Source organism: Callorhinus ursinus, unplaced genomic scaffold (genome assembly GCF_003265705.2).
Source record: "Callorhinus ursinus isolate GAN/ISIS: 27379988/994484 unplaced genomic scaffold, GSC_fseal_2.0 scaffold27, whole genome shotgun sequence".
Lineage (NCBI taxonomy): Eukaryota > Metazoa > Chordata > Mammalia > Carnivora > Otariidae > Callorhinus > Callorhinus ursinus.
The window spans coordinates 212,329-237,868 of record NW_027397089.1 but is presented as its reverse complement, the minus strand read 5'-3'; the positions used below and the strand labels follow the sequence as shown (position 1 = coordinate 237,868).

The following is a 25,540-nucleotide window of genomic DNA, read 5'->3' as shown; positions in this document are numbered from 1 at the left end:
ATAGTCTTATTTTTGTAGTCTAAATTTGCCTTCTTATTAATCTCAAAAAATTACTGTAAACTAATTTAACAATAAAAGTTTTAATTATGTAAGAAGATGTGTGCTTTTTACAACAGATTTAAACAAAAGCATCCACTTAGGATAGTCATCTAAATTTTCCAGAAACTAGTACTGGTGGTGAAAGATATGATTGATATATATCTCTTCATTTGGAACTCAAGCATGTATATGCCTTTATATTATAGCTACCTTTGCAAGGGATATGAAACTATATTTTAAAGATACTATTTAGTTATCGAGTTGTAAAAACAATGTTGCTCCTAAAAAGAAATTTCCAGTCACTTTTTTCCTATAAAAGAATGTAATAATAAAGATTCATCATGTCATTGTTTTTGTTATTTTACCAGCAGAGATTAAGTACCATGACCAATAACTTATTTTATTTAACCCAAGAAATATTTTTGATCACTATGATATGCCCAGCATCATCTAGGCAATGATCTATTTTGGGTGAAATAGATATTGGATTTGTTTTCTATGCTACTGTTCCTGTTTTTCTATGATTCTCTTAATATACATATGCACTTCTAATCATTTTAAATGAGGATATAATAATAACATAAATTTGGGAAACTGCTTTCCTGAGCAAACCAAGCATGAAGACTACAAATACTCTGTTGTTGTAATCTCAGTTAATCAGATTTTACTTTAATGAGAGATTATTTCAACTGATAGAAGGAGAATATCACATCATGAGCACAGCTGTAATTTTTATCTTTAGAAGCCAGAAAAGAAAGTTGCTTTCTGTATAAATAAGGCACAGATGATAAAGGGTAAGTGTAAATTCAGTGATTAGATATCCACTCTCTGGTTTAATGAAACTCACCTAAGAAAAACAAAGTGATGGAAAAAGTCTGGTCTGAGAGTCTGAGAACTCAATGTCACACGGTTCAGTTCTGCCTTTTGGTGATGACTTTGGAAAGATGATTTTACTCCTCTGGTCTGCCATTTCCATTGATTCAGTTATTCATCGAAGTACCAGAAATTCATGGAATGGTTGTTCTGTGCCAGGGATTGTTTTGCTGGAGTGTGGGCATAGAACAAAATCCAAGATGCCCTCATGGAATTTACAGTATCAATGAAATATTTCTGAGAACCAGGATACATTACTTGGGTTATGATTTGTGGGCTAAGTAGACTTTTGAATTACAGCATATATCCAATAAGTCCACTGGACTTCAGTTTGAATTTTCCTCTTTTGCTTGTGCCATATAAAATACTTTGCCCTATACTTATTAGTGCGGTGAGTCATATTCTACAAGTAAGTTTTCTACTTTTAAGGTTAAAAAATTATATTTTGTAAATTACTTTGCCTTATTTCTTGTTATAATACATATTTGCTGTGGAGAATTTGAAAAACACAGACAAATATAAAGACTTTAAGAATCACTTAGAATTCTATCACCTAACAAGAACCCCTGTTACACATGTGTTTATCTTATCTACTTTCAGCAGTTTCATTAGGCATGTACTTTTTTGATTATTTTTGCAAAATTTGGATCAAAATTCTATAATTTTATGTTATACCTTTCTATGTTATGAACAATTTATTTCCTAATATATAAACTTCTACCCAAATTTCAGACTTCTTAGTTAATTTGGTGAGTAAAATGAATTAATCTGTTGTTTTATTTATTACTTTGAGCACCAATGAAGTTGAACATACACCTGATTGTTTTTATTATGAAATAAGTTAGAAATATAGAATATAGGTAATAATATAATGAGTATCCATGTACCCAGTAATAATCTTAAGAAAAAAAAAGTTACAGATATAATTGTAGCCTCCAATTCTTCCTGGATATGTTTCTATTTTCCTCTCCCCAGACATAACCACTAGCTACAACTTATTATTACCATGGATAATTTTTGTACTGTTACTACAAATGTATATATCCCTAAAGTATATGCAACGTTGAATGTTTTATAACATTAGAGTGTTGATATATCGCAGTAGAATATGTATCCTATGGTAACTTTTTAAAAGCCTAGTATTATATTTTTTGCTCTTTAGTCATGTTGATACATGGAGCTCTAGTTCAATAATTTTCACAGCTTTATAAAAATCCACTATATGAATATATGTAACGTAAGTGTTGATGGATATTCAAGTGGTTTTCATTTTCATTATAAGCAAAAAATGTCACACTGAACATTTTAATACAGTTCTCCTTGTGCATATGTGAGAATGTCTCCATGGCCTAAATTTGGAAAGAAAGTGCTGGGTCCTAAGATACATACATCTTCAGCTTTACTAGATATTACCATATTGGTTTCCAAAGTGATTTTCCTGATTTACCCTTCTACAGTTATGTATACGTATTCTGGTTGCTCCACATTCCACCCAATCATTGGTATCATCAAACTTTAAATTTTTAGCTAATCTGAGGGGTGTGAAATAGTATGTCAGTTATGGCTTTAATTTGCACTTTACTGATTACTGGGTTGGGCATTTTTTGACAAGTTTAATGATATTTTCTCTTCTGTAAATTGCCTTTTATATCTTTTGTTCATATAAAAACTAGACTATCTTTTCCTTTATTATTCGTGATTTTTTTTTTCTTTTTAAGATAGAGAAAGCATGAGTGGGGAGGGACAGAGGGAGAAGGAGAGAATCTTAAGCTGAGTGTGGAGCCTGATGCGGGGCTCCATCTCACGACCCCGAGATCATGACCCAATCTGAAATCAAGAGTCAGATGCTCAACTGACTGAGCCGCCCAGGTTGTTTTTACATATTCATATTAGTCTTTTTTTTGGTTGTATGCTTTGCAAAAATCTTCCACTCTCAGTCCATCTTCTGAGTTTGTTGATGGAGCCTTTTATAGGCAGAATTTTAAATTTTAATGTATTTGAATGTAACCACCTTTTCCTTTATGGATGGTGATGATTATGTCTTATCTTTTCCTACCTTAAGGTCATAAAATAGTCATAAGCATTTAGTTTCATTTTTCATATAAAAATGTTCTATCCACATGAAATGTATTTTTTAATATGGTGTGAGGAAGAGGTATGATTTGATATTTTTCTACAACTAATGACCTCAGTTTCATTTATCAGATAGTCCATTCTCTTCCCACCAATATACAATGCAACTTTGCTCATATATAATTTCCATATATGTAAGGGTATGTTTCTGGGTTCTGGGTTCTCTATGCTCTTTCATTGGTCATTTTGTATAGCTGTGCCATTAATATGCCAATTAATTCCTATAGCACCATAATAAGACTCAACACACTGCTTCATATATTGTACAAACTATGCCTAGTATCTGATACCAGGCTGAAGGGATGGGTTCAGTCTGAACCCCAAATCCTGCTTTGTACACCCTGGCATAGGGCTGTGTCTGTCTGGAATGAGAGATGCATTTTTCTAATTCATAGGAAGATGTTGTCATACACTTTCTCCTCCTCTGGGAAATTGACCAAAGGTAATAGAGGTCCTGACTCAATGTCTAATTGGGCAATTCTCCCACTTTGTCCTTTCAAAAGTGGTATCATTTCATCTCTACCTCCACCCATTTCACCCCTTTCTCCACCACTGGATTACTCTGAATTAAATCCTAGCCATTCTATCATTTCGACTGTAAATTTTAGCATGTGCCTATAAAAGATAAAAAGTGTTTATGACAATAAAACATATTCATAATATCGAGGTTGAATTAGAATGTGCAATTTTACTAACATATATTAGGGTAGGCTCGTTCATTTCGATTACAGTGGTAGAGTGTGAAGAACCTTCAGCTTGGCATTGGGAGATCTACCTGGGTTTAAGTCATGGCTCTCAACTTTCTATCTGTGAACTCAAACAATAATTTTCTCTTATCAACACTGTATCTCAATGTCCTCATTAGCAAAAGAAGGGTAAGTAGTTGTCTCACACATTTCAGAATTATCATCAGATGAGGCAAGAGAGTGAAAACAAACCATCTAAAATTGTGAAGTACTAAGTTTCAGTCCAATTTTCTCCTTTGTAAATGACTCCCAGGACAAATAATCTGAAGGCCACAGATAATCTTTGTTCAGCCTTGTCTACAGTGTCTCTTGCTTAGGTTTCTCTTCCTGAAAAACACATTACTTTGGTTCTTTTTATTTTTTTAACTTTAGGGTTATAGACACTTATAAGTAATTTTAAATTTCAAGGGATCAATGTTGAAGTTTGTATCTTTCACCTTTTCTGGTTTTCTGCTTTCATCTTTTCCTTTACCCCGTGTTTTTCTTTAAACGGCGCTGAGAACTGATTATTCTTCGGTGTGCCCCAATTATCAAGACCCTACGGAGTGCAAACTCAAATTTTCAAAAGTTAATTTTAGTGGACTTTTGGCCATCAGAGCTCTAGATAACCAAGGGGGGGGGATTATTTGTTCTCCTACCAAATGCCACAACGACCATAGAAAAAAGCCTTTAGCTGGGCATATTTTGATTGCAAAAATCTCTTTCCATCCTTGGGGGGAAATTATTCATTTCCCTATAGGGGGAACTCTAAAGAACATGTTTTCCTAAAAGGGGCCAACTGGGCGGTGTCCTCCTTTCCCAACGCCCAGGTTTCTATTCTTAGATCTGGAGATAGGCGGAGGCTTTCATTTTTTATTTTGCCTAGTTTGCAGACCCTCCGCGGGGCTGCAGGAGCCCAGGCTGGAGGGTCGGGGCTGGTAGCCCGCCAGGCTGCTGACCGCGCGCCCCCTCCCGCCACGGCTGCGGGGCTCCAGGCCTGGGGACTCCGCGGGAGTGCGCTGAGTCAGTTTCTTCCAGCAGGACTCCCGGCCGCACCGCCGCGGCGAACGGGATCCGGTCCCGGGAGGCGGCGCTCTCCGGGGGTCGGGGACCGGGCTTGCGCCCGCGCGGGGGCCACGGTCACGGTCACCCCGGACGGGCCCAACTCAAGCCGCGACCCGCCGGCCCGCCCCGGTTCTGCCCGGCGTATCCCTACCTCGGCAGAGCCTCGCGCAGGCCACTGAGCTCATTTTTGGGGCCTGGGTGGGGGAGGAGGAAGCCGAGGAGGAGGAGGGCTGCGGAGAGGGAGGGCAGGGCGGGGAGCCGCCGCCTTGCTCATAAACAGGCGGGCGTGGGTGCGGATGGGGCCGGCGGGGAGCGCTGGCTGCGGGCAGTGAGCTGTGCTCGTCCCCGCGAGCCCCGGCGGCGCCCCTGCCCCTTCCCGGCGCAGCCGGCCTTCGTGAGGGAGGGACGGTCGCTTTGGAGCAGAGTCCATCATGGCCAGTGGCAACTGTCAGGGGTGCGAGGAGGAGGACGAGGAAACTCTGAAGAAGTTGATAGTCAGACTGAACAATGTCCAGGAAGGAAAACAGATAGAGACCCTGGTCCAAATTCTGGAGGATATGCTGGTGTTCACGTACGCCGACCACGGTAATCATTCGCAAGGAAACTTTCCCCCCCCCCCCCCCCCCCCGCCTCTTTTGCAAACTTTCTCCCTCGCACTTCGGAGTTGCACAAACCTGGACTTTTGAGAAGCCACAGACTCTCTTCTCCTTAGGGAAGAGAGGAGCTGAGGATTTTAGGAAGGTCTTGCGCTCACTTCTTTTGCTTCCCCCCACCCCCCGTTTCAGACCCAAAAGGGGTGAGTGAATCGTGACTTTGCTTCTTTTCCCTCACCCCCTTCTTTTCCAGCCTCCAAGTTATTTCAAGGCAAAAAAGTCCACGTGCCTGTGTTGATCGTCTTGGACTTGTATATGAGAGTCGCTAGTGTGCAGCAGGTAAAGGAGTTGTTCTCATGTCGCCCCTTCCCTTTTCCTCTTCGGAAATAGATGTTTTTCTGTCAGTATTATATACCCAGAGGTTCTGGGTTATTTCTGACTTTCGGCTTCACAAACCACAGACTGTGATTTTAAGAAGGAAGCGTTGTCAAATCATTATCAAATGTTAATGATGTAAAAGGGCCCACTAAGTGCTCCCTGATTGTTTTGTAGAAGTAAATTTGTACAACAGACCTACAAAATATGGTTGGTGGTGGGCGGGAATAATCATGGGTTGAGATTTAGTTCTGTGATTGGCTAGATGAGTTCATCGGCATCAGCATTTAATCAAATTATTCTAAGAATCTTACCAATGTACAGCATGTCCTAGAGATGACACCATTGTGAATAGTTTGGGAAAGGAGAATAATTAACAGTAATAAAAATTAATAATAATTAAATTAATGAAATGAAGTAACTGGCAAATTCTCATAGGTTTAAGGTTTCTTTTTTTTAATTGGAAAACAGATTTCTGGACTTCAGTTGTAGTGTACCTTGTATTATCTAAAGAAAATGATGTTTTACCGTTCTCCTATAAGTTTATATTTGTATTTTTCAACTCTTTTCATATAAACTGAATATAAAAGTGAAACTTAGAACCTATACCATAGGAAACACAGAAATTTGTCAAATAGCTTAAATATACTTAAAAAAAAAGAGTCCTAAGGTGATAGTTAAGGATGATTTACAGTTAAAACAAATTATTGCCTAACATATTAACTTTCTTTGTAGATTCTGAGATTTAGAGAACTGAAACCAGTCATTTGCGTGTCGCTGGGTTCTGATGGGAAAGAGAATTGAACTTTGAATTCTCTCAAGGTGTAGTCAGAAAGCCAGTGTTTCTTATTACTTGCTGGAGAGGCTAGACAGACGTAAGAATTATCTGGATCTCCAAATCTATATCTAGCTGCCTTCGTCTTTATGTTCATCTCTGTGTCGTCTGGGTGAACCATGTACCTAACTTCTTTTATATGAGAACATTTAAATGTGGGATAAATGCTTATATTAATTTTGCTTCCACGAAATATTTCCCATCGGACTATTGATTTTCAGGGAGTTAGCGAACAAAATCATGAAAAGATGGGAGGCATGATAAAGACACTGTTCCTTTTAGCATCCAGAGTCTGAATTTTGCCGATGAAATATGAGTCACATTTTTAAAGCTGGCCCATTGTGTTTGCTGCTCTCCTACATCATCCCTTCTTCTTTGCCTCTGCTTTGGTGTTCAGAAGGGCCTTGCCTGGCAGCCTCTATCCCTTGGATTCCATGCTTGGTATAGAGAGCTCCCCTGTTGGGTGCCACTCAGAACCCACAGGACCCTTGGAGGGCTTGGTGTGCAGGGTCCAGAGGAGGCTGTGCTGAACTTGAGAACCCAGGGGAAGCTGGAAAAGACCCACCGCTTCATTCTTTGTTTTAGAAGCTGTCCAAGCCTGGACGTGTTTGTCTGGAGTAGCTAGGAATGTCACTTAATATTTTGTCTGGCAGGTACCAGAGACAAAGTATGCAAGAAAATAATTGACAATTCTTTAATGGAATAGAATTATTCGTTTCAGCACTGTACATGTATTCGTCTGCAAAAGCTGTTGTGTGTCTTACATCATTGGATTCTCACTGGAATCTCACTGCTCTCTCAGAAATCTCACTGGACATTTTTAACCTCAGAGTTAAGTAGCTCATTTAGGACCATGGAGCTCATGACAGAGCCAGGACTCAAGTCTTCACATACTTCAAAATCTCTTTCCAGCATACATCCTGAATTCACAAGCTGTTCGTGCAAGTAAGAAGCACAATGGTTTGTTACAAATACTGTGGCCATGCTAGGCACAGCTATGTTATCAATTTTAATTATCATTGGTCTTATCAAAGGGATGTAGAAAGGGGTCTCTTTACTGATATTTTAATACTACACTTAAAAGAAAGGTTTTTTCCTCCAATTTTCTTCACATTTGTGGTGTAATTAATATACATATGCTTTAATGCTTTATATTTTGAGTTAGTTGGAAGTGCTGACTTAAAACTTCCGAATGATGAATTAAGAAGGTAAGGTAAATTCAAAAGTAAATATTAAGTTTTTTTCTAGAGTTCATTTCACGTGATACTACAGACTCCAAATTTGTATTTTCAAGGTCTTTTTATATCTTATTAATGCTCTGTAATAAATGACAGTCTTTAGAGAATTGGTAGTTAGGCTAGCTGTCTTATTGTCTTCCTTTTTCTGCCAGTCATCTCATCATTTCTCTGTGCTCCTCAATTTTACATTACTTGTCTTTATCCACAAGTTTCAGCCTTTGAAGTAAGAGAACGAAATAAATGAAAGTGACTGAATTTTTCTTTAACCCCTAGACTCTTTCCCATTGTGCATTAATTAGATGCTTGAGTTTCCAGAATAGTTATAATAATGTGAAACTACCAATTTTTTTTTTTTTTTTTTTTTTTTTTTTTTAGTGAAACTACCAATTTAATTGTATTATAACTGGGCAGGATAGGAACCTTCTCTTTGAAAGATAAGCTTTTAATTGAGTAGATTAATGGATCAGTTGTTACCTCTGCTCTGCTACCAGTGATTTCTGTTTAATCATAGAGGCTCAGTTGCCTCAATCCTTTTGCAAAGCAATTACTGATGCTGCTTATTCACCAACCGAAACAAAACAGGTTTTCTCCTTGAGTCAGTCATGCAGGTACAGAAATGAGTAGAGCATCCTAGTGACTTACGATTTATTCCCCACCGGAAGCTGTTCCAAATGTCATTTTCTTAAATACTTGGGGAAAAAGTCTCCATGTATTTTATGAAAGCACGAAAATAGCTGGTTTCTATGACAGCTGGATTGTCAATGTCTGTTCGGCTTACGTGGAGGAGGATGTCCTACTTAAATATAGGTAAAAATAGCTGTCAGAAATTGCTGCCTTTTCAAGTAGTTTGCAATTATGTAAAAGGATGTAATGACAGAGTAAAGCAATTCATGCTTAATCCAGAAAAGATTCAGAAATCATATTGTAAAGAGATCTTGTGTAATCATTTTTATCTTGTGAAAGAGCCCTTGTTTATTCTTGTAAACAACTAACTTGTGCCATTATTCCTTATTGGATGCATAGAAATGCTCACCTTGTCATCCGGCTCTGCATCACTGGGCTCCACTTCTGTGTCTGGTCTTGTCTAGCAAGAGCCTTGCCCTGCAGCACTGTCCTTACCACCTGGCCCCTCACTCTCCTTACAGCTTAGCAGTTTCAGAGTCTTCTATTTCCCTATTTTGAATGACCATGACCACGTTTCTATTTCCTTTGAAATCTGGCTCAAGTCCTACCTTTTCTATATTGTATCCTTCTCTGGGTAATTCTGACAGTGACTCTCGCTGTCAGGCTTCATGTATCGATATTTATCACACATCCTACTTAGACACGTTTGCATGAATCTCTAGATGCTACATATTTATACGTTTTCGTTTTTCTTGTTTTCTGACTCTATCAAATCTAGTTCTGTAATATAATAGAAAGAATGGAAGATTCCTTAAATTTAGATCAAGTGTAGAGAGGAATATACAACAGGAAGAGTGAGTTAAATTTAATCTCTAGTTTGAAATTCAAATACCCTATTTTTTAAAAAGTTGTATTTTTAAAAATCGTGTTTTTTCAGAAGAGCAGCTTATTCAAGTTGGCATCATGTATGAACAGATTGAAAAAAGTTGTATATATAATGCATCAGTAAGATCACATTTCATTTGGAAATGGGAAAAAGTCTAGGGATATTTTTGATGTCCACATCTCATCAAATCATATTTGGATATTCTAAAGAAACCTGGAGGGACCCATTGAGCAATTCTACCCCCTCTCTTTCTTATAGTGCCCTTCTCTTTTTCCTGTACCAGACGTTATACTGGTCAGACCATTCCTTTTCTCTGCCAGTCATTCTAACTACCCTACCTGCGGAGCAGTCTTTACTTTGCTATCAAAATTTCCAACTTCCCCTAACCCTCCATTCCTTTTTTTTAATTAAAAAAAATTTGTTTTTAGCCTCCATTCCTAATCACTTAATTTTCCCCCTTACAATTAAAATCTTAAGTATTTAGAAGAAATTCTGTCAGGTAGATGTGACTTAAAAATCTTGTACTTCATAATCTTGGTGTGTCCTCTAAACTTTTTTTTTGGTTTCATTTTATTTTATTTCTTTTTATTTAGACAATAGGCATATCTGTTAAATTCATCATTCAGGAATGCTCTAATATTTTTTTGTATGCCCTTTTGGTATGATTTTTGGAGAAAGATGTATTTCAAATATATGGCTTGCTTTCCTCAGTAAGCATTTTAGGATGTCATTTTGTTTTAAAATAATTATTTAAAAATAGGTAGTAACGTATTCCAGTAAGAATGAAAGAGACTGAATATGTTCTTTTAGCATGTTTAAAAAATGTGAATATTTGCCTTTCTTGCTTTCAGGTGGGTTGGTCCCTTCTTTGCAAATTGATAGAAATCTGTCCAAATACAATGCAAAGCTTAATGGGACCTCAGGATATTGGACATGATTGGGAAGTACTTGGGGTTCACCAGTAAGTATGACAGATACGTAAAAACAAACTTCATTAAGTGTTTATCCATACATATGACAATCCTGCCCTTGATATATCATGTATTTGTAATCCAAGCAAATCTGGTAAAATCCTCTAAAATACAGATTTTTTTTCTCAAATCAGTGACTTACATTTATAGAGAGATTTCTTTCAACTCGGGAGTATATTATCTAATTGAGGTAGAAAATTGACATTTGAGGTAGAATGTCAGGTGCTATTATTATTGTTTCAATAATATAATAATGCAGTTATACAATTGGTTAGGTTGTAGATTTTTGATGACTACTTCTGAATTCAAACCAACAAAAGTTTTTTACTTTTTAATAGTAGAACTGATACAAACTACTAGTTCTTAAAAAAAAATATGGGTACTAAAATTTGGTTCTGTAAGTAGTAATTTAGAAGTTTATGCTTTACTGTCTTTAAAAAGTACGTTTATATATATAGTCATACATATATACTTACGAGCTTAAACCACAGCTTTCAAAATGAAGAAAAAAGAGGAAATTACCTTTCAGCACATCTGCAGTCAAATCTTGATAGTTGTTTTTACCAGCTATGTTACTGCAGTTTGCAACATAATGATTTCATAGATGAGACCACTTCTTTAGCCATAATTAGTTAAGAAAAAATTTTCTGAAGAAAAATGTGTTTCCAGGAAAATCCTTTTTGTATAACTTTTTCCCTTGACTTTTAAAAATTATCTTTTCTTATTAACTTTAGGTGTTCTTTATACCTAATGTGACTTTTCTTTACCACAGAGAAGTGAATATTTATTGCTTCCAATGACATATAGCTTGTGGAAAATGTATTTTGTGCAAAACTAAATTTTACATCTTTGTATTGTTTATTACTATCAGCCATAGTTGCAAATTGAAACACATAAGAGCTGTTTGTTCATAGGTGAGCATATCCATGCTTACTCATTTTTCCATCTTTGATGTTTTATGTGTTGCTGTTCTTCAGTTTCCATGATCTAAAGAGTGTTTTGAAAAGAGCATATTTACAGTTAATGTATGTTCTCATCTCCAAACAATTTCTTTTTCTTTTTTTTCCAAGATTTTATTTATTTATTTGAGAGAGAGAGAGTGAGAGAGAGAACACATGAGAGGGGGGAGGGTCAGAGGGAGAAGCAGACACCCCGCCGAGCAGGGAGCCCGATGCGGGACTCGATGCAGGACTCGATCCCGGGACTCCAGGATCATGACCTGAGCCAAAGGTAGTTGCTTAACCAACTGAGCCACCCTGGCGCCCTCTCCAAACAATTTCTGAAACTCTATGAGTCACTTCTAAAGTATGCAGCATTTAATGAGGAATGATACGAAATATAACTGTAATTAGTAATTGAAATGTTGTGTGTCCCTTGGTTTAGTTGCAGATTTCCAAAATCCCCAAAGATTAGCAATCTATAAACTTAGGGAGTTTTAGAAAACTCATCTAGTCAAATTCTAGTACAAACTCACTGTTCAAATTAAATTACATAAACATTTCTGTGGGGAGTGTCATTTGCTCATTCATTCATTCGGCCATGCATGCACTCATTTAGTCATTCATTCATTCACCCTGTTCATCAGATATTTATTATATTCTTACTTTAGGCCTGAAGTAGTGTGAATAAGGTAGAAACACTGCTTTCTATAGTGGAGCATATTAGATCATTCCCAGCAAACTTTATTGTGAAACATAATCTCCGTATATTTAAGGGCTTCTTTCCACCAAAGGTTTACAGTACTAAAGAAGAAATTTCATGTGGAGATGAAGTCAGGAACAGTGGGTATGATGCAGGGACAGGTAGGGCAACATGGGTTGGAAGAGAATTACTTGATGAAGTAAAGGGACAGGGTCCCTCAATTCCTCACCTTGCCGACTGGAGACCATGTGGCAAGTTTCTTGGGAATCTGTGGATGTCACCAGGCTCTGTCTTCTTCGAATGATGTGAAGCTAACCATGTATATTTTAAAATTGATTAACTTAGAGACTTAAATTGAATGAATTTTAACTAATTGAATATTGTTGAGGTACTAGGTTCACTGATAAAATATTGTCAATTTCTCTTTCAAAAATAGTAAAAATCAATAATTTAAATATTCATATGGGTTCTTTATATATACAAACTAACATTTTTATTACATCTCTGTATTTTAATATATCAACATATATAAAGTATAATTCACAAGTTTATCAAATATAAAAATGGGCTTGATCTCTTGATGTATATAATTCCTCATGATAGTTTAGATATGGAGTTGGGTGAAAGTAGTTAGTAATTGAATTTGAACATCCAGAGAAAAAAGTTTTAACTTTTTAATTGAGACATAATACTTCCCTCTTAATTGTTACAAGTTTGGCTCAGTTTTAATGGAAGAAAAATGCACAAGAGCTTCTTAGGGAATGAAATACAATGAGATGAATAAAAATATAGGTGAGTGAAGCACAACATCTAAAAAAGCAAACATCTAGGTATGATAATTCACTCTTACCTTGATTTCTGTTTTTAATTACAGACTGATTCTTAAAATGCTAACAGTTCATAATGCCAGTGTAAACCTGTTAACAGTTGGACTGAAGACCTTAGATCTCCTTCTAACTTCAGGTAGTATATACACATGTATATCTTTAATGTTGACTCAGATTAAAAAATATTTTATTTATTTTATTTTTTAAAGATTTTAAAAATCTTTTAGATTTTAGATAGCGAGAGCAGGAACACAACAGGGGGAGTCGGAGAGGGAGAAGCAGGCTTCCCGCGGAGCAGGGAGCCCGATGTGGGGCTCGATCCCAGGACCCCGGGATCATGACCTGAGCCGAAGGTAGACACTTAACAACTGAGCCACCCAGGCGCCCCTAAAAAAATTTTTAAACCATTTACCAAATGTGTTTTAATGTCTTTTTAAAATATAAGAATATAATATAACCTAAATATCAGTGATTTCCAAAATTTTGTTTCTGTTTTCTCTCCTTCTCTCTCTCTCTCTTTTTAAAGATTTTATTTATCCATTTGAGGGAGAGGGAGAGAACATGAACAAATGGGGGGAGGAGCGGGGGGAGGAGCAAAGAGAGAGCGGGGAGGAGCAGAGGAAGAGGGACAAGCAGACTCCGTGCTGAGTATGGAGCCTGATGCAGGACTTGATCCCATGACCCTGAGATCATGACCTGAGCTGAAACCAAGAGTCGGACGCTTAACCAAGTGAGTCACCCAGGTGCCCCTCTCCTTACCTCTTTTCTCCACTCTTTTTCTTTCAAAAATCCCACCCAATATCCTGACCTTAAGCATCACCTTTATATATTATTCCTGAACCTAATTTCTCTTCCCAGCTTTGCTCCCAAAGTCTGGTCCCGCATGTCACATTCCCATTGGCTTGTTGGCCGTATAGGTCCTTGTCATTATTATATCTTTCTCTATTATATCTCTAATATGTTTTCTATATGTTCTAGGGTATGACATAATAGTAATATTTTAAAAATACACAGCACTGCTTCTTGAATACTTGCTAGATGCCAGGCTTCACATGTAAAATACTTCACATGCTTTTAAAAATGTAATCCTCAAAACATCTCTTGAGATAGGTATTTGATCAGAGTTTTCTAGTGAGGGACATGGAAGCACAAAGAGTTTGGTTCAGCCAGTAGCTAGTAGAACCACGGTCTGAGTCCACATATCAGGTTCTTTCCTTGAGGACACTTCTGCTTGGAGGATTATTGACCTGGAAACAAAGAATCTTGGTATGGTGCAATAGTTATGATCACTGCTGTGATGGACACTTGCTAAGGTTCTGAGAAGAAAGGCTGCTCACAGGGAGCTAAGCATGATGATGGGAAGTGGTTTTCCCTCTCAAAGTGGTAGAGGGTGCTTTAGGTCAAGAGAACAGCATACCTAGAGTTACAGGTACCTGGGAAGATGGCATGGTGGGGGTTGGATCTGTGGGGTAGGAAGATTTTAAAGATTTTATTTATTTATTTGAGAGAGAGAATGAGATAGAGAGCATGAGAGGGGAAAGGGTCAGAGGGAGAAGCAGACTCCCTGCCGAGCAGGGAGCCCGATGCGGGACCCGATCCCGGGACTCCAGGATCATGACCTCAGCCGAAGGCAGCCGCTTAACCAGCTGAGCCACCCAGGCGCCCGGGTAGGAAGATTTTAAATGTGCTCATCGGCCCTACTAAACAATGAAGACTGGATAAGAGAAAGAGAAAGGAAGAAGGTGGGTGAAGATCAGAGTGTGAAGGGATAGGAGTAGGAAAGGCCAGAAGGTTCTCACCACTTTACCACAGCCTTTTATTAAAATACATGATGGGGTGCACCAGTGAGTCTTAACCATGATTTATTTGAAACCCATCCTTGGGAGCCTTTTTTTCTTTTTCCTTTGTTCTCCGTTTGCTATGGACAAGAAACTGAGAGTTTATGAATTAGAAGAATTCTCCCAACACTGGAATATATTGAAGTCAGCAACGTGCAGACATTTAGGAAATCTGACACGTGTCTTGAAAAGACTGGTTAATTTAATATCTTCCATGTAACATTTAGAATTTTACGCTGTTAGGGAAGTTTTTAATGTGTTTTAAGTTCATCTCAGATATTTATTAAAGGTTAACTTATGGATTGTTTTTATTGTTTGGTTTGTTAGTTAATGGATTTAATAGCTATTGGGCATTTACTTTTGTGCTGGCCTCTGGAGAACTCTTAAGGCAGATGAGGCAAAATTCCTGCAACAGAGAAGGGCACAGTCCAGCAGCACAGTCCAGTATAAGTTTTTGCAACGAAGGAAATGTTGCACCTTTCAGTGTCATGGCAAATAGCCATATGTGGCTATTGAACATTTGAAATGTGGGAAACTAAATTTTAATTCTATTTGATTTAAATTAATTTAAAAGCTTAAAAAGCCACATGTGCTTAGTGGCTCCTGAATTGGACAGGACAAGAAAAGACATAAAAAATAGTGTGAGAGGGGCGCCTGGGTGGCTCAGATGGTTAAGCATTGGAGTCTTGATTTCAGCTCATGTCACAGTCTCATGGGTTCTGGGATCCAGCCCCACCTCACACTCCACACACGGCGGGGAGTCTGCTTGAAGATTCTCAGCCTCTGTCCCTCCCCCTACTCACGCATGAGTGCTCTCTCTCAAATAAGTAAATAAATCTTTAAAAAAAATAGTAGTGTGAGAAATAATTTAAATTTATTTATTTTTAAAATATTTTACTTATTTATTTGAGAGAGAGAGAGAGAGAGAAAGAGAGCATGAGCTGGAGGGAGAGGGAGAGGGAGAGAGAATCCAAAGCAGACTCTGTGCCGAGTGCAGAGCTGGGCGCGGGGCTTGATCCCACGTGACCTGAGCCGAAACCAAAAGTTGCCCATTCAACCAACTGAGCCCCGAAGGTACCCCAGAAATTTAAATTTAATCAGAAAAGTACTATAACTGGGATATGATAAAAAGCACTACAGGAACATAGAGAAGAGAGTAGCTAAACTCATTCAAAGAACTTAGGAGCATGGACATAAACTGCCTAAGTAATTCAGCTCTGTCTCTTATTAGTTGTTGGAACTTGGACAAAGTCACTTGGGTCACTTAACCTTTCTGTGCTTTAGTTTTCTTATCTCTAAAATGGGGATCGCACCTACATTATGGGGTCATGGTGGGTTTTTACATGTGTTGGAGTGAGCTGCTTCAACCGGTGTAAGACACATTACGTGCTAGACACGTGTTTACTGTTACTACCGCTCCTATTCCAGTACTATTGTTTTTATTGACAGAGTAGGTGCTGTTTGTGGTTATTTCTCGAATTATGGCAGGAATATGTTTGGAGTGGGAAGGGGCAAGGGCATTCTATACAGCTAGTGCAAGTGTGAAGGGTTATCAAAGAAAACGTTAAGTCATGAGTAGGGAGTTTAGCATGTTTGGAGTCAAGGCAGTGCGTGGAGGGAGTGAGGCTGATGAGACACATGAAGTCAGTTTGTGAAGGGTCTTGTTGGACAGACTGAACAGTATGAAAAGACCTGAGAAGATTTCAGCAAGGAATATATAGGAGCACATTGGTGTTAGAAATATGATGCAGGGGATGAATTAGTTAGGGAGGGATTTGGGCCAGGCAGAGCATTAAACAATTGTGTTTGCATTCCAAGTGAGAGATGATGAGGTTCTGAAAGCAATAGGAATGTGGGGAGGGGGGTGGCTGCTACTTCAAAGGGAATTTTCAAGATTAGTTAGAAGATAGACGTGACGGACTTGGTAACGAGTTAATTCCTTGGTTGAGCAGACGGTGCGAAGAGAGAGGGAGGATGGAAGAAGGAAGATGACTTGGTAGTTTCTCTTGGGTAACTTGGATGATAGTATCACTGAAGAAGACAGGGAACAGAAGAAGGCTAGATATAGGGTGCCCATGGAATATTCAGATGGTGTTGTCTAAGAGGCAGATAGATACGTTTCAGGAGTTTAGAGCAAAAGACCTTGGCTATAGGTATTGATTAGGAATCATAGAGTTATAGTAAAGTATACTGGGAATTTCTTTCACTTGGAGAGATCATAGAGCTTGATAGGTCTAACATCTGGGGTAATTAAGTGGTTTATCAAGAAGAGTTCACAAACCATTCATAGTCCTCATGTAAAAATCAACACACTAAATGTTGAAACAGCTATTTATCTGGGGCATATTGTTCTTTTCAAAATAGGCAAAATCACTTTGCTGATATTGGATGAAGAAAGTGATATTTTCTTGTTAATTTTTGATGCCATGCGCACATTTTCAGCCAATGACGAAGTCCAGAAACTTGGATGCAAAGCTTTACGTGTGCTGTTTGAAAGAGGTATTTAAAAATGTCAGATTCTCTATTTTCATATTTATAAAAGAAGCAAGGGAAAAGTAGAATATAATTATGATAATAAGGTATCTAAAATTTTACTATTTTTGAAGAAGTGGGGGCTGTCAGTCAAGGATAAATAATGGGGTTAATTCAGAAAAATTGTTTTGTGGAATGAATTTCATTCATGGGTTATAAATTATGCAAATGTAGTAGACTTTCTTCCATTGCTTAACAAGACTTATGGTTCACTTTGCAAACTGGATGTGTAGGTGTTAAGAAAGAAAAAATAAAACTGTAAAGTCAAAGCATAGAATAAATTTGGATTTATGATGTTGAGTCATCTCCAGGGATTTTAGAAATTGCTGAAGACTATGTATAAAGAACCAGAAGGTTTGTAGAGTGTCCCTTAGGAAAAAGACAAATATGTATTTTATCTCATGGGACTAAGACAACAGAGATTATCATGTAATTTTAGAGTTGGTTGGAACCATTAGTCCTTCCACTGACTTGATGAGGGTATAGATGTGAGAGGTGACATGAGTAACCTGTCTGTGGGCACACAGCTAGTTACCCTCACTGTAGTTCAGTTTGCCACCTGAGTTTCTGGCATCTCCAGGAATGGAATAGATCAACATCTACTATTTAATTCTTGTCTCATTTCAAAAAGACTTTAAACAGCTTACAGATATTGATAGTACACTGGAGAAAAAAATGGATGAGGAAATGCGTGAAGGGAAAATAATGTAAAGCCTGGTTAAATTTACTAGTGACTTCAGATCATGTATACTTGTCAAGGCATGGACCAGAAATCTGGCTCTCTCCTTTCTATCAGGCAAAGAAGAGTTAAACATTGCCTGTTACAAAGTTACTTGAGATAAAAATAAACCCATTTATCAAGAGAAGGGATCAGGGTCGTGGGAGACCTGGGAAAATACTCTCTTGGGTTTCCCTGGATGAGATGATAAAGTACACACGTTTTATAAGGAGTACAAAGTGTATTTCAGTGAAAGAGACTCTGTCGAGTGTCAGAACAGCATGGACCTGGAACCCAGCGCTGTGATGATCAGGCTTGGCAGAGAAGAGGTTTACTGTGAGTGGGGAGTCAAGGAACTGCATGTCTTTCGGGATATTTTCTATAAATGTTTTATCTTGCAACTAAGCTTTTGATAAGAGCTGGGCAGAATTGAGTTTGAGGTTCCATTGTCTCAGAGGTCTGTTACCTTCTGTGTTGCAGTTTAAGGGCACATTCTTGTTGATGGGAGAAGGGCTCTCTGGCCAGCACTGTGGGTCCTATCCAGGACACATGGAGAAGGACTAGGGAATGTTAAAAGGAAGCTCTTTTTCAATAGAAATATTGTCAGTACTGACAGTATTTTGATTAAATATAGAGCAGAAAAATTTCTGAGTTTTTTAGGACTATCAAGTTCTCTGGGACTTACTGAGACCTGTAAAGTGAATTTCCCCAATTTGGAAGTATACTGTGGAAACTGCTCAATAAAATGAGAAAGTTCCATGATACTCCTCACTTATTTGAAGAACCTAACCAATTTCACATCATTTTATACGGAGCATTGGTATCAAGTTGAAAAACAAAAAAGTAATGCTGATCTAGTGTGCCATGTTTTCCAGCGTTTTTGTCTGTGCTATTCTCAGGCTAGAAAAACCAGATTTGTATACATGTTTTTGAGCTACCCACCCAATAAAATGACTCCAAATGGAACTCATTGGCTTGATTAAAAAGACTTTAATTATGAAAATTTATAATAATCTCTGATGAAATCAAGACCATTGAGACCGAGTACTTCAAGGTCTAATTACTTGTCATTTGCTAAAGTTCACCCCTTTTGAACTGAGCTGCTTTTAAACAGTGTACCATTGACCACTCCTTTTTAAGTATTGTGATATAGTCACTTGCAGTAGGCCATCTTTATTAGTCATTGGTCAGTTTCCCAAAGGAAATTATAAATAATTTTGTTTTTCTGAGAATTATTTGGTCACTAACACTTCTACATTTTAAAACACTAAACTAATATAGATCAAAAAGAAATTCTTTTAATCTCAGTAGCTTTTCTTCCCCATTATAAAATTCTTAAGAAGGGTTTGGCTGAAATACGCATCTTTAACTTTATGTCTCTTGTATTTACTGTGTCTCATATGATTGACATGAATATTATATTTTTAAGTAATTAAAATCTTATATCATCTTTAAGCTTTTTCAGCATTTTGTCTTTCATTTTTCTAGTTTCAGAGGAGCAGCTGACTGAATTTGTTGAGAATAAAGATTATATGATCTTGCTTAATGCATTAAAAAATTTTAAAGATGAAGAGGAAATTGTGCTTCATGTGCTGCACTGTTTACATTCCCTAGCAATTCCTTGTAAGTACCCCATGTGCATGATTTCTTTTTTGTATATGAAAAATTACAATTTATCTCCTTTCTGAGTGCATTTAAAATTATTTTTTGTTATGTAGAAACTTGCAGATGGGAATCCTGTTTATTTATTTATTAATTTAATTATTTTTTATTTATTGATACGGTACTGCAGCTGGCTCAGCACTTGGTGCTGGGAAACAGTAGCAGAAAATGTAGACATGTTTCTTGCCTCCTCAGAGCCCGTGGTACCATGCCAGATATAGATAATATAGGTGATTACAATGTATTATAAGGCAAGTACTGGCAGAAGTACCTGGGGTTATGGGAGAAACAAGAAGGGAGGCAAGGTCTCTTAGTAGAGACTTTAATGATGAGAGCTCTGTGTGTAGGGATGACTGAGGTGAGGTGCAGGCAGAGTGCCCCAGGCAGGGAACATCGTTAAGTATCAAGATCCTGGAGCCAGAGAGAGCATAGTGCATTCAAGAAGATGAAAGTGGCTAATGTCCAAAAGCTATAAAGAACTTATCAAACTTGACACCCAAAGAACAAATAATCCAATCAAGGAATGGGCGGAAGACATGAGGAGACATTTCTCCAAAGAAGCCATACAAATAGCCAACAGAAACATGAAAAAGTGCTCCACATCCCTTGGCATCAGGGAAATACAAATCAAAACCACAATGGGATACCACCTCACACCCGTCAGAATGGCTAAAATTAACCAGACGGAACAACGGATGTTGGCGAGGATGCGGAGAAAGGGGAACCCTCTTATACTGCTGGTGGGAATGCAAGCTGGTGCAGCCACTCTGCAAACCAGTATTGAGGTTCCTCAGAAAGTTGCAAATAGAGCTACCCTATGACTCAGCAATTGCACTACTAGGTATTTACCCCAAAGATACAAATGTAGTGATCTGAAGGGGCACCTGCACCCCAATGTTTATGGCAGCAATGTCCACAATAGCCAAACTGTGGAAAGAGCCCAGATGTCCATCAACAGATGAATGGATAAAGAAGATGTGGTATATATATACAATGGAATACTACTTAGCCACACACACAAAAAGAAATCTTGCCATTTGCAACGACATGGAGAGAACTAGAGGGAATTATGCTAAGTGAAATAAGTCAATCAGAGAAAGACCATTATCATATGATCTCACTCATATGTGGAATTTAAGAAACAAAACAGAAGATTATAGGGGAAGGGAGGGAAAAATAAAACAAGACAAAATCTGAGAGGGAGACAAATCGTAAGAGACTCTTAATCATAGGAAACAAATTGAGGGTTGCTGGAGGGGAGGTTGGTGAGGGGATGGGGTAACTGGGTGATGGACATTAAGGAGCGCCTGTGATGTAATGAGCACTGGGTGTTATATACAACTGATGAATCACTGAACTCTACCTCTGAAACTAATAATACACTATAGGTTAATTAGTTGAATTTAAATTAAAAGAAATAATAATTAATAAAAAAGAGGATAAAAGTAGTTCAGTAAACTGTGTACTTAAGAGTGTGTGTTTGTGTGTGTATGTGCATGTGTGTATGCACACACACCTATGCATATGTCCAGCCCTGAGTGCTTTTGTGTTATTTAAGGGAGGTGGGGGGCAGGGCTTGATAAGAGTCAGTGGATGAGGCTGGAAACATAAGCAGATCTTGAAAGGCTTGAAAAGCCACAGGATGAAGTTTGAACTTTATAATGATTCTTGTTTAGCATTTTCTTGATGCTTTGAAATTTAGGCACTTCTATCACAAAAAAAATACAAATAAGAAGAAATTAATTTGCTGTGTATATTACCAGTGACTGCTAATGGGCTAAAATCATGCTTCCGAATCTACTACTTTTGTTTTGTAAGTGCACATGAGCATTTCATACAGGATATACACACACATTTATTTAGTGATGTTTCATCTTCACACATGGGAAGTTGTGAGGATTAAATGGTTAAATAAGTTGAAAAATGCAGACTAGTACCTGGTATGTAATAAGTGTAAAAATATCGACAGTGTTATTACATAATTTATATTTCCTACGTGTGTACCGTAGTATGGTATATATAATATGCAACATGGTTTCAGACATGGAAATCTGATGTGAGTCTTCAGTAAAAACCCGATCCCATTGTGAAAGGATGCTCTTTCTTATGATTGTTATAAAATCCATCATTTTCTTACCCATGGGAAATTGAACATTTGAAAGTAGATGGAGCTGCACTATAATAGAGAATGGACATACTTCAAAATTTCTGAGTCATCTGCTGTCCACAAACCGAATATATTTTTCATTTTACTTTTCCTCAGTTATATTTATACATTTATTTATTTGTTTTGGGCTGGCTGCTTTGAAATTCATTGTTTTCCACCCCCATCTGACATAACTGCAGTGAAGAATGTGTTGATTCAGAATGCAAAGGTCAAAGAAAGTAGCAACTAAAAATAAGAAAAATGAAATGTTTTAAACACTGATTCTAATTGAAAGATGTTTGCTTCTGAGTCTTAGAGCAAATCACGTCCACTATTCTGAGTAAAAGCAGATAATTATTTTCAGAAGCCATTTCCTTTTGTCAGAACATGTTTTCCTATATTCAATGCTCTTTAAAATACAACTTGAACATTAAAAATATATTTTTGGAGAAACAGTTGTTTAGTTTGGTTATGCCAAAAAAGACAGAAAAATGTCTTGCAAACACCTTTTTTTTTTGTTTGTTTATTTTAATAATAGTCAACATTTCATTCAGAAATGCAAATTCGTTTTCTCCACGTGGGTTCATATACTCACTCTTTCGGTTGACTGACTGCCTTTCCCAGTAGATTCCTTCCTGTCTTTCTGGTTCACCTGTGTTTGTCCCTTAGTCATCTGTGCCCTGCTTCCCCCCTACCTCTCCCCTTCTATTTCAGAGCCTCAGGAAGCTTGAATTTGCTGCCTGGGACACTGCTGCTTTTCTGCTGCCCTTCTGGAATGGGCAGGAAATAAGTCGTAGTTGATTTTAGCCGTTCTGTTATGTGACAAGATTTTGATTTTCCTTCTGTTGGTTTGAGAGAAAGGAACAATGTAAAAGGCGTTATCCAGTGGAGTTAGTGCCTCATTAGGCAACAGGCTCCAAATGCATTTATTTGAAAACTTATGGCCAAGTCATTACATTTTTAGGCTTACATAAAAGCACTCTCAATTATCCCTTTATTTTGTTTGTTTGTAAGTGAAGAAACAGGACTAAAGCAATTTCCCCTTAATGCTAGAGAAGAGTCCTAAATCCCATTATATTAGCGTGAGCATAGTGTTTTTTACAGCTATTTGACAGAACGTGATATTTAAATTTGGAAGTATAGCCTTTTTGCTGGCAAATATTCACAAAATGTACAAGATGTTTTTGTATGTATATTTCAAGTGGGAAATTGTTACCTGTTATTACCTTTGGATAATTATTATTTCTTTAAATTTAGGCAATAATGTTGAAGTCCTCATGAGTGGCAATGTCAGGTGTTATAACATTGTGGTAGAAGCCATGAAAGCATTCCCTGTCAATGAAAAGATTCAAGAAGTGAGTTGTTGCTTGCTCCATAGGCTTACATTAGGTGAGTTATAATTCTTGGTTAACTTATTATCGTGGTCTATATGATGTAAATATATATAGCATATGTATGTTGTGTGTTGATAAGTAGCATATTGACATACATTGGATAGAAATATTGTAAAATAGCAAATTGTTCTGCCATGGTTAGAATTTTAAAAGCAGTGGCAGAAATTGATGTGCATAATGAAAGAGAAGTCTCACCTTATTGTTAGTGGTATATTTAAGGTATAACTATATCAATAGTTGATACATACAAAAGAATAAGCATAACATGTAGAAAATGTGAAGCACAAAGCAGAAGAATGCCCCAACCAACTTAAGTCATTACCAGTGCTGGTAAAGCTACTCCGGGCTACTTCTTTTCCCTGCTTTCTCTATGGAGTTAACACCATCCAGTATTAAAAAGCCATTAACTCGATCTTCAGATAAGGATGCTTTTCTTTTCTTCCTCATTTATCTCTTAACAGATTATTATCTGTCCCATTTAGTGACTAGAGAATTTATTGCCTTGTTACTGTTCCAGAAGAAGCTTAACTTTCTCTTCCTAATTAAAATAAAAACCCAAAGTCAATGAATAGTTATTTATCATTTTGTCAAATTATGTAACCTAATTGTGGGGTTTATGCATTTAAAGGCCTTATATAATTTGCTATGTATTTTCATATAAATTGTCTGAAAGTAAGAGAAGGCCAGTCTCACTGGTATTTGCCCAGTCACACAGTTGGTCAATGGTAGAGCAGTTGTTGGCCGTGGCATGGTAGGGAAAAAGAAGGTGAAGGGACAACCCAAGTTTAGATAAGTTGGTAAAAGTAGAAGAGAATCCTCTGAAATGACTTTCCAAGACTACAGACCTCTAAGGGCGGGGAGTATGTCTGTTTAGTGGGTGAATGTGAAAAAGGCAAGAACATAAGAAGGTGTTGTTAAAGAAGAGCTATACCTAATTTTTTTTTAAAGATTTTATTTATTTATTTGACAGAGAGAGAGAGAGAGCACAAGCAGAGGGAGAGGGAGAAGCAGACTCTGCACTGAGCAGGGAGCCCGATGCAGGACTCAATCCCAGGACCCTGAGATCATGACCTGAGCTGAAGGCAGACACTTAACTGACAGCCAGCCAGGCGCCCCAGAGAAGAGCTATACCTAATTAAACTGCCTTTTGATTTTGAAGCCGTTGATTAATATTTAGTGTGGGCTTTAGGCTTTTCATAATATAGGATCTTTTCCAATCCTGGCTTTGTGTCTCAGGGTTCATTTAATTACACTTGTAGCTAAATAGGAGTTTTCTTCTTCTTTTTTTAAAGATTTTATTTATTTAAGAGAGAGAGAGAGAGCGAGAGAGAGCACGAGCTGGGGAAGAGGCAGAGGGAGAGGGCGAAGCAGACCGCCCGCTGAGCAGGGAGCCGACAAAGGTCTTGATCCCCAGATCATGACCTGATCATAACTGAGCCACTCAGGCGCCCCTCATTCTTACTTCTAGAAGGAAACTGGTGACTGTTAAGAGAGTTACAAATAAGCTTAAATGGAAGGAGGCACATACAGGTGGAATATCATTTACAAATTCCTTCCTCATAAGGATTTAGATTTTTGAATGATGTGTTGATTCTCAGAAAAGTGAATGTAGAAAGGGGTGAGACTTCTTCCTGGTGTTTGGGTTAGAGGGGGTGAAATATTCTCTTATTTTTTTTTCTAAGATCATCACAGATAAGATCAAGTAAACGATGCATGCCAACGAGTTTTCTGAGCAGCATTCCTTAAAGTGAAAGAAGGGTTCGGCAAAAGCATTTAATCACAAGGGAGGTTTTCTCCCTTATCTTTAGAAAATCAAGCTGTTTTGTACAAAAGTCATGCATAACAGATACCTCATTGTTTTATATGATAATGACATGAGAGGGAGTGAAAGAACACAAAATTAATGTAACTCAAACATACCACTATTTTTGCTCAGTCAGTTCCTTTGTCTAAGTAAGATAATTAAATGACTGCATGAAATAAATTTTCAAACCTTTATGCAATTATATTAAGCTATTTTAATTAATATTTTTATAGCTATTTAAATAATATTTTAATTAATATATATCTTAATGTCATTAAAATATTCACTCTTCATATTTATTGATATAAATACTGTTGTATAATTCAAGGTAATTTAAGTTCCATGGATGAGCATTCAGCTAGTATCTCACTTACCTTTTAGGTAATTTTTTTAATATTCTGGTATTAAATGAGGTACATGAGTTTGTGGTGAAAGCTGTGCGGCGATATTCAAAGAACGCCACGTTACAGATTGCAGCGCTCAGCTGTTTAGCACTCCTCAGTAAGTAACTGTACTCAAAAGGAAATTTTTACAGCTGCATTTGATCTTGAATGTGAACATTATAACAAGACATCATTATAACAAGAAAGTCGTATGTAGAGAAGGAATCGTTAATTGGCT

General features: G+C 37.5%; 1 protein-coding gene and 1 long non-coding RNA gene across 7 annotated transcripts in view; one reads left to right on the top strand and one right to left on the bottom strand.

Moving 5' to 3' along the window:
* The window catches only part of LOC112829873 (uncharacterized), a 95,902-nt gene extending 90,837 nt beyond the window's left edge, over positions 1-5,065 (bottom strand). The window contains exons 1-2 of the long non-coding RNA XR_012373911.1: positions 4,987-5,065; positions 887-1,149 (exon numbers count right to left, since the gene is read on the bottom strand). This is a non-coding gene — a long non-coding RNA (uncharacterized lncRNA). The remainder of the gene's footprint in view (positions 1-886; positions 1,150-4,986) is intronic.
* A 47-nt stretch (positions 5,066-5,112) lies between these two features.
* LRRK2 (leucine rich repeat kinase 2) overlaps positions 5,113-25,540 on the top strand; it is a 141,248-nt gene continuing 120,820 nt past the window's right edge. For 4 of the 6 annotated variants that reach the window (XM_073877694.1, XM_025879595.2, XM_025879594.2 and 1 more), the window contains exons 1-8: positions 5,113-5,420; positions 5,682-5,767; positions 10,238-10,347; positions 12,873-12,961; positions 17,028-17,162; positions 19,402-19,536; positions 22,979-23,110; positions 25,301-25,420. In XM_073877694.1, coding sequence (XP_073733795.1) covers positions 5,267-5,420; positions 5,682-5,767; positions 10,238-10,347; positions 12,873-12,961; positions 17,028-17,162; positions 19,402-19,536; positions 22,979-23,110; positions 25,301-25,420 — 961 coding nt within the window. In that variant the 5' untranslated portion in view covers positions 5,113-5,266. Of the gene's footprint in view, positions 5,421-5,681; positions 5,768-7,440; positions 7,584-10,237; positions 10,348-12,872; positions 12,962-17,027; positions 17,163-19,401; positions 19,537-22,978; positions 23,111-25,300; positions 25,421-25,540 lie in introns of those variants that run through there. The other 2 variants (XM_073877696.1, XM_025879596.2) reach the window with 2 other exon arrangements.